The following is a 12,031-nucleotide window of genomic DNA, read 5'->3' on the forward strand; positions in this document are numbered from 1 at the left end:
CCAATTGGTTAAATTACAGTAAAACTTTCCTACATTAAACACCTGTCCTATGCTTTTCTTGTGAGTATGTGGAGGAGCTGACTTTTTTTTCTTGTTTAACTGGGATTAAAAGCTCTGTAAGAGGAAAATGTTTCTCCTTTTTCACTATATAAGTATTTGTCCCAGCCACTCAAGCTGTATATAATGGATTTGACAACACACTTTCTCAGCTGAACTATTTGTAAATAACATTTTGTTGGTGACAGATCACAATGGCAGGCCCATTATAGAACAACTCATTGAATAACTACAGTGCACTATCACTGCTCTCCTCTTCCTCATTTTGTCAAAGCTCAAACTCAGCTGGTTTGGCTGAATGAATTCAGACATGGAGACAAAATAAGGCAGAAAGAGACATGGCAGTAGGAACAAAATTAATGTGGGCCTTAGAGTGAGAGGATGCAGAACAGAAGCCAGGCAGGCAGGCTCTGCTCTCAGCAGAAGACACAGATAAATGTAACAATAATAAATGTTACTTTCTGTAGCACTCATTCAGAAAAGTTTCATTTATTTATATGATATTGGCAGCATTTTCCCTACAAGTCTCCAGGTCTTCCCTCCTGTGAAAATAAAATTTCACCTTTTCACAGGCATTTATAAGGTATTCATGCCAAAGTCAATTAGAGCTTTGCCATGCTTTAAGCATGAGAAAGTTTACAGCCATCTCTATCAAGTTATCTCTTTAATATACAAATTCCAGAAGTACCACAACCCTTCAGACTGCAGTTCAGAGTGTTTAATTTTACTAGAGCTGTAAACACCTACAGTTTGGCTCTTGTCAATTAGTTTTAGTTTCATAACTACAGGAAGCTGGTACAGGAAGCAGGTCTCAATGCTACTCAGAACTTTGGCTGTTTTGTTTTTGTTTTGTTTTTTTGTTAGAGCTTCCCTTGTTTACAAAGTAATAAATGCAGTTTCTGGAAATGTATCTTCCAAGATTTTGGATGCCTGTGAAATCTGCCTCCTCATGCCTGCATGTCTGCATTAGTCCCGTCCTAATTTATGAAACTGCATACCTATGTGTCACAGTTATCTTTTTGAAATAGCTGCCTAGCTCTAACAGCAGGATCAGTAATTTTTCTTTCTTCAGCCTTTTCTACTCAAATTAGCCTTCTTACTTAATACAGAGCATACAAAGAGTGAGTTAAGTTCAGAACACCTTCCTCTTCAGATATGACTACTCTGCAACATTTACCAGGCCCCCTCAAATCTTTAGTGACTTGCTTACAACTCCCCTAGGGAAGGAATAGAAGTATTTGTATTTGTCCAATATTCCTAATCCAATGCCTCAAAAGAAGCTAAATTTCACTCAATCTCCAACTCCTGCTGCCTCCTTCTAAGTAGCAGAATTCAAAGTGTAGAACATTTCTGATGAATCAAACAATTTCACGTCCAGTTGGTTTTGCAAACTGCTTCTTTTGTCAATTTTTGTACTGCATTTTTCGTGTCTGGAAGCTGATCAAAGTATTCCATTAATAAGCGAGTATTAACAATAATTTTAGCCTTGTGTGGGTCGAGGTTCCAAAGGATTCAAATCTGGTAGCAAAAGGTCTATGCAGTCAATCTAATTAGGAAATGAGTGTAGCTCATTATGCTGCATAAAGCACAATCACTACAGAGCAACTCTTTGGCAGAGCTACACTCCCACGTTAGCCAACAGAGGCAGACTAGCAAGATTAGTATCTTTGGAAAGGAAGTATCATTAGTGGTAAGATCAATGGCACTCCTATAAATGAGAATTTCATTCAAAAGGCACCACAGCTATTACAAAACAGGGTTTTTAATATAAAAAAATTACTATTGCTGTCAGAAACTAGTTTATGTGACATGAGTAAAAAACATTTCCAATCATAGGCAAGAAATGTGCATGGTTCAATTACAATCCTGTAATTTTAAAGTTACTAGAACGATTTTAGGTGTGGGAAGAACATAGTTAACCACTGGTGCTCTACATCAAAACTGATATCAACCCCAGGGCAACTTGTACAGAGGATTTCAAACAACTGTGGGGTGAGAAAGACTGGGAAGAGAAGACTCAGATCAGTCTGTGATTATTTCTCCTCTTTACACAAGAAAATGACACTTCCCAAAGTGGCCTGAAGAGAACTGAAGTCCTTTCTTGGTCTCCTCACTCAACAGGGGAATTACTGCTCAAGCATCCTCCCCACAGTGCTGTGTGATCATCCCACAGCTCACTGCAGGTAAGTGGCTGATCACCATAATCCTCAAAACAATACAGGTGTTTTTTCAGTGGGTATTTCCTGAAAACATGCTTTTCTAATCCAGGGATTATCCCACTGCTAAACTGTAAATCCTTTAAAGTAAATAACTGCAACAAATGAGGAAACACTGACAGAAGTATTTTGTCATCCTTAGTCTGAAGCAGTCTCTTTTCTTAGAACAGCATCAGTCATTTCACAGAATTATGAAACCAGCTGAAAACTGAATCTCCCAACAGTAAACACCAGAAACCTTTGGCTATTACTTTCCCATGTAGGAAAGTCAATTACATAATGACTTTACATAACAAATTACATAAAAACCGTATCAAAATACATCCTCGGAACGAACGTGAAATTATAAAAGTTAAAAGCATTCTCTATTTACCTACAGACACTGCAATTCCTACGTAAACCAATGTAGTGATTAAGATGGCCAACAGCGTTCCTTTAGGTATGGCTGACTGAGGATCCTGAAAGAAAAATGTCAGTGGACAGTGATGACAGAGGTCAATGCACACTCAAGTGGTCGTGAGCAATGTTTTTAATTCACTACTCACCGCAAGGTCCCCCGAGATATTTGCACCAGCAAGTATGCCAGTGGCAGCAGGGAAGAAAATAGCAAACACAGAGAAGAAAGTCTCCTCTTGTCGGAAATCCGGTCCAAAATTCTCCATGAATATGTCGGCTGCAGGAGAAGATTTAAGTCTGTCAATATTCACCTGGAAGCTGAAGTATTAACCCATTCCAGCCACTATCAGACCAATAAAAAAGCTGACAGTCACAGGACCTTCTTAAAACTAAGTGTAGAACATTTAAACCCTAATTCATCAATTCAAAGTAGAAGTCAACACAATAAGCTTATGCAGATTTAAAGGTAGAAAAAATACTTACAGTATAATCCAGCTTTTAAAATTTAATATATATTCAACATTAAGCAATATTTAAGTTTTAACCCAACTGCAGAAGTTTGAATAAATCAGGAAAAAAGTCTTCATAGTTAAGCAGGACTATATGATATATTAGATGTTTAATTTAATTATAACAGTTTGTTTTGCAAAAAAAGATATTGTTTACCATAGTGTAAACTGTTCCAACATACCATTATAACCAAAGAAACCTTTGGGCTTCTTGCTGTCCAGAGGAATGAACGTTCCTATGACAAAGTCTCCAATGGCAATTATGAGGATCACCAGCAGGACTATCTGTGCCTGAAACACAAAGACTGCTGTCAGACAGGAGAACTCTTTCTTTCCACAGTATCAAGTGCTGTGCTATAAAATGTAAATGTTTACTTGATTCCAAATTCAGCTTCAGCTTCTCAGCATGTTCTCTGCAAAAAATGTACCAGGGTTTTTTAGAGATAGGAATAATTTCCAAGTTTTATGCCTAATCAGAAAGGTTTATTATCACCAAATGCCTCCAAAATGTACTTCTAGAGATGAAATGCTTAAAAGGACTAATTCCTCTATATATGAGCCTTCCAGAAGGAATGCATTTGAGGAGATTCAAGAAATTCACATGAAAATAGCCAAGTGCAACACAAATGTTACTACTGCATTATTAGCCATGGTCATACTTTGTCTTATACTTTAGTATGTGGTATTTTTTAAAGATTTGATTACATCCAGAATCAAACAGCTTTTGTTTCCTATTTTATGCAAGAACTAGATTGTTTTGCTACATTCTCATGTTCTCAACCCTCACTTAGGAAATTAAATTTCTAACTACAATTACTTGCTAATTCCTTGTTTTGAGGCTTCTTTTATTACAACCTAGATTTTTAGTCACTTTTCCACAGAACTATTATAAGCCCCACAGGTTGAACAAGAAGTACTTTAAACCATTCAACATCTCAAAAGTGTGAACAAAGACAAATCTAGGCTTTGTAGGGATGATCCAGGTCTCCTATTTAAATAAGCAATCACACTGCTGTTATCTTTTGGGCTATGTGATTTCTTAGAAAGGAATGCCAGTAGCTTGGGGGAAGCTATTCACAGATTTTTTTTAGGTCTGGAATCAGGAGTTGATATCCAATTATCACTGTGACATTGTTGATGCCTACAAAACAAAGCTTTCAGCTCACACAGCCTCCCAAGAAAACAGGGTGGAACAGTGATAAACAGAGCAAAATGACCTGGAACAGATTTAAAAGTCCACCTGAAGAAAACAGTTTGTGCCCTGCATTGAAATCTTTGTAAAGCCTCAAGAATAGGTGAAAGGTGCAAGGATACAGCTGGGTGCTTACAGAAGTCTTCAGTAAGAAACATAAACACAAAGTTATAACAGAGCAATTGCCACAAGTGGATTTTTCCAGTAGCTAACCCAGGCTTCTCCCTGAAGCTAGGGATGTTTGCTGCATATCTTACTTAAATTCCAAAGCCTGAAAGAATGGGCTTCTACAGAAGGACCTGAGCAGTAAACACACAAACTCTGTAAAGCCATTTTTAAAAAACAAACTCTCCTGGAACAAATGCCAGACTGTCCTCACACTTTTAGATTTATTTCAAAGGGATCATTACAGATTCCCCTGCTCCATTTTCCAAGGCATGGCTAAGGCATCGGAGAACACCACAGATCAAGATGCAGACATTAGTGTTTTGCTGTGTTGAGTTGTGTGTTAGCCCACATGAAATGCTTGTTTGACAAGTTCAGTTGCCTGTCATTGCTCCCACCTACCTCCTTCCATGACAGAGAAACCAAGTTTTGACTTTTGCATTGAGGACAGGACTTTAGGAAGCTACTCCTAAAATAAGGATGACACTGTAGCAATACCACAATTCAGGCTTGATGTGCAAACATTAAGCAGGAGCATTTTCATGCAAATTATTGTTATATAACTGCTCTTGCTACACAGCAAAATCAAAATACTTCTTACGACTTCAGGTGACATCAGACAGAGGATTAATAACAAATAATTCTTTCAAAACAGTTCAGAATAAGGAAGGAGGTCAGCCTCGTTTGCAGTTGGGTGTATAAAGACAGCATCACAAATTCAACTCCTGGACAGTGAAGAGCTACTTGAGAAAGGTAAACAGCTTTAACAGGAGTTCAATTCAGAAAATTTTGCCAAAGGAAATTTCTGTAAGTTTCTTTTCTCCCTAGTAGATCTAAGAAATGCACTCGATCTTCACTTCTAGGACCTCTAATTCTTGGAAGCAACAATGATAAAATACTCTTTCTTGTGGGATACTGGTGAAAGCCAGGGAAAAATGCAGCTTGGATTTTCTCAAGCTGTTCAAGGAAAACAGGAGAGAAAGAATTAATGACAATGATTAGCACCTGCTGCTGGCACAGAGACGTGACAAGGGGTGTTACCTGCCTTGCACCAATGAAACCAAGTCTCTCCTCAGTTCCATGATCTAGTCTATAAAAGTCTGATTGTTCCTTTGATAAAGGGCTTTGCTTTCTTCTGCCTCTGAAGGAAGTCGTGTTGCTACATTCTCTTCACCACTCCTGGCCTTTATAGTGACACTTTCTCATTTTGACTATAAATACCTTCATCTTCTTGATGTAGGAGCATAAGAAATTTAGAAAATTTAGAAATTTGCCAATTATGGACGGATATTCAGAAAAAGCCTACAAGGTGCAGGAAACAGAGCAAGGTACTCTGCCTCATAATGCCAAACACAAAACTGGTAAGGCAGCTTCTCTGTTAAGATAATTTCAAGATCTCTTCAGTCAGAGTTGACCTAAGACTGCACAGCCACAAGATGAGGGAAGGAGGTTTTCCCTCCTACACATTCATCACCACCAACGCTCAAAACCCTTCTCCATGCTGGGTCAAGTGAATGCATCCCACTGTTTCCAGGCTGTTTCAGATGAAAAACAAACCAGAAGAGAATGGGAGAGAAGGCAAGGGTACAGCGTTTGAGCCAGCAGAAACTACACAGCTCTGGATTGGCTTTGGTACCAGTCCTATGTTCTTCATCCTCAGAATTTGCCTAAAATTCACAGTAAGGGAAAATTCCCATGCTTAACTTCTTACCTTCTCTTGTGCTGTAACTGGCCAGAAGAGGGAAATACCATTAATCTACTTGACAATGTCCTTAAGAGTGGATTATGCTGGAGTTTAGGTACTCATAGATGCTTAAGCTTCCAGTGAAGTGGTTTAAGACTTGAAATGCTCAGAGCTGCACATGCTAGTGCCAGAACAAAAGCTACTGCATAAAAGTATACTGACTTCTAACACACCACCATGCAGTACTGAACACAGTGAACACACTAAAAATAAATCAGACAGCTAAGGTGCAAAAACGGAATCAGAATTATGAAGCAGAGAAAGAAAAAAATGGGAGTTCCTTACTTTTGCTTCCCACTCCATTCCTGCAATGGAAATGCCCAGCAGTATAACCACTGTGATAGCCCCTATGATTCTGATATCATTCATTTCATCGATCATCAATGTTCCATTTTCCTAACAAAACAAACAAAAAATACACAGTCATATACTTCACCACATAAATACCCTCCCCACTGAAGAATAGCATTTTATTCACTGTAATTATTAGTAGTTAACCAGCACACCACAAATTGACTGACTATAAATTCCCTTTAAGGATTCAAGTATTTACATATAAAGGATAAACTCCATATACTCAAGCATTCTATTTGAAATATAAAACTTTATATACAGAGCATAATCAACATAAGCACTGTCATCCACGTACCTTGAGTAGCTCGACAACTGTCTCTGCAAAACCAACAACATACATTGCCACTGCCACAGCATTGGCAAATGCAAAAATCAGACCTATGGCACCACCAAATTCTGGCCCCAGACTTCTGGAAATTAAGTAATATGCTCCTCCTGAAACAACAAAAAGTGTACAAATTACAAAAAGGCATTCTACACAATAGAGGCTAAAACAGACAGTCAGTAAATTAAAATTTACACTCAGAATCTACTCACTCTTTATTCCCTGATGTGTTAGAAAATAGGCCTTAACTCAGTATTTTAGAGACAGATGTGTTGAAGTTTCAGGAATATATTTAAAGTTCTTAGGAAAAGGGACCAGTTGGAAATAACCATGACTCATGCACCACATCATATCATTCAGGTATGCAACCAGTTCTATGGATAAAAAACTGTAAAACACAAGCTGCAGTGTAACTGGGCTTTTTACTTCAAACTGCTCACAGCACTTGTGCAGCCAAGATCAAGACACTGGCAAAGCAGACTGCAATAAACCTACTGAAGTTCCAAACTTCCAAGACAAGTTTCTAAAAGCTCTGATATTAAAGGAATTTTCTGCCCTTCAATGGGACTCTCAAGAGGCTGCTTTTTGTACTTTTGAGATGGACATAAACATCTCAAATCCCATATGACAAATGAAAATTTTGAGTATTACAGGAAAGTAAAGTTTAGAAAGTGTAGCAAAGACATATTCCCCAAACTTAAGAGTAAGCTTTCTGGAAGCAACAAAATCCTCCAGCTCCAGTCTGAAATAACTGGGTGTATGTTAAAAATCTGCAATAGAAAATGCTTAGTTTCACTGCATTAGACTTCTTGTGCAAATGCTGTATACACATCCAGTTTGGCCATACTCTGTATTTCTCATAAAACATTTAAAAGATCTTACTGTAATATAACAATTCCATAGGAACAATTGCTCCTATGAAATTATGCAGTTCTTCCAATTCAGCATTTCTAATTTTCTAATGAACTACTATCTTTCAAGAGTGACTTAAAAAAATAAAGTTCCTACATAAATGGGAAAACCTGATATATATAATGGACTTAAAAACCAGAAAGAATATTTAGAAACTAAGTTTGACATAAGGCTAACACTCATAGCTGATCTTTCCCACCATGTCTGCTTACTCTGTGACAGTGAGGCTTTTCCTCTTCATTCTTAACCTTAAAGAAGATCGTTTTCTAAGTTCCTAATTTTAATTCCACAATATTTTTCTTGTAATGTCATGAAGCAGCTTGATCATGTCAGAGGCACCAACCATTTCCAAAAATAGCTGACAACACCACATAAACCATGGAAGAGAATGAAAACCATCACCCTTGGAAAAGCTGGGGCTAACTGAGAGTTTGGAGAGTTACTTGTGTGAAGGTTTATTTCAGGACATGAACACATACAAGCACACTTGTAACCAACTGGTGCAGCTCAGGAAAATATTAAGACCATATTCACTATATCCTTAAATGTGTTTGTATTACAAAACTTTACACCAATAAAGTTTCTTTTACAGCAGAAAAGCAAGGTACAAGTTCAAGTCTAATTAGTAGGCTACCTGTTGACTTTTTTTTTCATTATATGACTGTTTAATCACACATAGAACACAAAGAAGGCTTTGCTCATCAACAACACTAAAGTGTGCATTCCAGAGTGAGCAAAGTTTCAAAAACTTCATGAAAACAGCATTACCTCCTCTTACAAATCCATTGGTGGCTATTGCTGAAGTAGACAGTCCAGTAATAGTTGTCACAACAGTGGCCATTCCAATAACCAAGACAGAGAGACCTTTAGAGGAAAAAGGTGAAAAACACTGTAAGTCTGGCAGTTTTAAGGAGCACAAACCTTCAACTTAATTTCATTTAAATACTCAGTCTTGCATATACAATATAAATTTACTTTCAAGCAACAGACTTCCTCTTTCCCCTCTCTGGATACAAATAAAGCTGGGCAAAGATCATCATCAGCAAGGTAAGAGCTGTATTCTAGAGATTCAAAGAAACACAGGCCTTTTGCAGATCAGTCCAACACAAAGTGAAGCCTCTGAAGCTTATATAATTACTACACAGTCTATATGCAGGTTTTAATAACCAGAGATCAAGAGTTCATCTCTACAGTTCACTGAAGACTTACAAATGTCAATTTTAAAATGCTTCCCTTGTACCTAAATGAAAAAGTCCAAGTAACTGGTTGAAGTTTTTGATAAGGATAAATTACCATAAAAATTGGCAATATTAAGATAATTTCCTATTCCTGTTTGAAGTAAAAGCTCAAGATCAACACCTCTTGTGGATCACATTGGAAAGTCACAGAAATAAAATTACAGCATTAGTACTCATACCTATCCCAGCTTGTCCTACAATCCATGATAATCTGATGAAGAGCATCACACCCCAAATATTCAACATACATCGTACCTAGGATAAAACAGAAATTTAACATAGATTAGTTCTTCATGTGCAGACATTTTCTTTAATTCTTCATTTCAGTTTTTAATGTTCTTGAAATTATCCTGTTGTATTTCCTCACCACTTTTCAAATTATTTCACAAGAATATAATATTAATGTACAAGTTTAAGTCTGATTTTAAAAGAGGCACTTAAATAAGTTAAACACAGAGTTAAGAGTACTTCAATATCTGACACTTGCAGTATGTCTTAAACAAACAGCAATAAAAATTTAGGCCCTAACCTTTAGGATCCAAAATTCACACTACTACTAACGTATGACTTAAGACAGATCTCACAGTCATCATAGATTTCCACAACCCACGAATCTCTCCCTCAAAAAAAAAAAAAATGCACTGAAGCAATACCCTACTAAATAATTTACTCTTTTTAAAGCAACAAAAACTGCTGCAACTTTCCTTTTCTATAACTTTGGTATCTTACAACACTGCTGTACAATAACAGGGTGGAGAGGTATGCATTTTTTTTTAATCCCTGTATTTACAATGCTTAGATCTCCACAAAAGAGTTTGCATTGTTCAGAATTTAGATAGGAGCCTAAAACCAAATCTTGGGTTTCTTTCTTACCTAAAGAGTAAGATATCAATCGCACAAAAAAGGAGATAAGGACCTCTCCAAACCACAGAAGTACAGTATGTATTTTTCTACTACAGTATCTTTTTCCTTCTTGGAAATCATGCAACATAGAAACTCTTAAAACCTGTGCTAGGAAACCATAAACCCTTAAGAATTTAAAGCCCTGAAGTATTTATTGTCTTAAAATTCAGCTGAAATAGGAGCAACCCTTCCTAAAATTTTAACATTTATCACACTTCTCATACATTTAATCTTTATCCTACCCACAATGCCTGACGCAAAAGAAATTAGTTGGAAAGACCTGTAAGAATACATCAGCATCTGTAAGAAACTGAAGAGCCATGTATCAAACTTACCAGCACACCTTTTATCCAGCCAAACTTGACCACCCCTTTGCTGTCAGGTGTGTAAGCAGCAGCTGCATCCCCAGCTGGTGTGCCCTCCTCACCATTTGCATAGCCATCCTCAAAGGGCTCCTTGGAAAACATAAAAAAGGATTGTATTTTGTGTGACTGACAGAGCAGAGTGTGCATATGAACACATATTGTACCAAAAAAAAAAAATCTTATTTGTGTAAATAGTAAAATTAAAAGAATGACATGACAGAAGTTTTGAGCTGATCCTTTACATCCCTTGCATGACACACATCTTGGATTTCAAGGAACGTAAAACAAACTTACAAGAGCAAACTGTTAACCGCCAGTGTGTAAGTATATTCAAGAATTAGTTCTAGATCCCTAAATAAGTCAAACACCCGGTCTATAGAAAAAGAGCTGGGAGATTTCAAATGCACATGAACTTTTACTTCTTAATCTCAAAGCACAGACTGTTCTATCACAAGTTAGTGGTCTCTGCTATAGCACTTCCTGTAGTTCAGACTTAGCTGTCATTTGATCAATTTTTCAGGAAATAAATTATTCATTTCCCTGTAAACTATTCTACTACTCTTTGTAAGGTGATGCTGCCAGAAAGAAGGATGGGAGATTGGCATTCCAGGGAAAAGGAGGGAAGAAAAAGGAGGGAAGAGAAGTCTCTTCCCAAACACTGCTCCCCATTTAAATGGGAAGGATGACAGATGGAGAAAACATCAGCCCATGGACAAAGGCGAACTTATGTCTTTTACTTACAAGTCAACTCTCAACTTCAAAAACACAGAAAAACCTCAGCTTTAGATACAAATTGAAAAGATATGTGTATACACACACATACACACTTACTTAAAACACAGTTTTGTTTTGCCAAGCCAGGCAAACACCAGAACATTTAAACTCAAACACTGCCCACAGCTGCTGTAAGAAAGCAAGAAGCACTCCAAGGTAAGTACGTTAGTTTATCCAAGGCAACAAGTATTCAGAATGAATACACTCTAAAGACCCTGAACAACATCCAACAAACTAGCTCGAGCAGCACACTGTGAAGCAGCCTGGATCCCAGGGCTTAGAAAACATTTAAACAATTAGAGGTTCAATCCCAGTGAGGTAAAGGGCAAAACCCATATTTGTTAAGCAAGACACAAAACAGAGTGGACACAAATAAGGCTTTCAAGTGTATGCAGGGAAAGAGTAATAAAGATTAGGGTGACATTTTACCAAGTTCTTCCTACTCTTGATACATTAGTACCAGATACAGCCTCAGCACAGTCCAGAGGAAATATTTCTAAACCTGTCAGTTATGAAGGGTGTCATCCATATGCTCTTACAATTAGCAGTAAACATACAAAACAGATTTTTAAAAAAACAGATTGTCAACCTTATCCAAAGTTCACCGGCACAGATTCACATCAGTGCTCCTCTCACTGATGCAGAATTATTAAATTCTCATAGAAACAGATACGCCTGCAACACACCTGGTGATTCTGTAAGGCACAAGCTTTCCACTGTTAGGCAGAATCATGATCAGTTTCCAGATCATTACCTTTAACAGCTTATTCTTTTAAAAAGTAAATTATATTATCACCATAAAGGATTACAATTGGGGGAAAAAAAAAAGATACCTTATGTGTTATATATATTCTCTCATAACACATTCTTTTATGTGTTAT

At 37.2% G+C, this 12,031-nt stretch overlaps 1 protein-coding gene across 2 annotated transcripts in view; it reads right to left on the reverse strand.

Moving 5' to 3' along the window:
* SLC12A2 (solute carrier family 12 member 2) overlaps positions 1-12,031 on the reverse strand; it is a 51,305-nt gene that overhangs the window by 24,921 nt on the left and 14,353 nt on the right. For both annotated transcript variants that reach the window (XM_033086424.1, XM_033086423.1), the window contains exons 2-9: positions 10,347-10,466; positions 9,288-9,363; positions 8,639-8,734; positions 6,929-7,068; positions 6,565-6,675; positions 3,361-3,469; positions 2,819-2,946; positions 2,647-2,731 (exon numbers count right to left, since the gene is read on the reverse strand). In XM_033086424.1, the coding sequence (XP_032942315.1) occupies positions 2,647-2,731; positions 2,819-2,946; positions 3,361-3,469; positions 6,565-6,675; positions 6,929-7,068; positions 8,639-8,734; positions 9,288-9,363; positions 10,347-10,466 (865 nt within the window). The remainder of the gene's footprint in view (positions 1-2,646; positions 2,732-2,818; positions 2,947-3,360; positions 3,470-6,564; positions 6,676-6,928; positions 7,069-8,638; positions 8,735-9,287; positions 9,364-10,346; positions 10,467-12,031) is intronic.

This window comes from Catharus ustulatus (assembly GCF_009819885.2).
Source record: "Catharus ustulatus isolate bCatUst1 chromosome Z unlocalized genomic scaffold, bCatUst1.pri.v2 scaffold_26_arrow_ctg1, whole genome shotgun sequence".
NCBI lineage: Eukaryota > Metazoa > Chordata > Aves > Passeriformes > Turdidae > Catharus > Catharus ustulatus.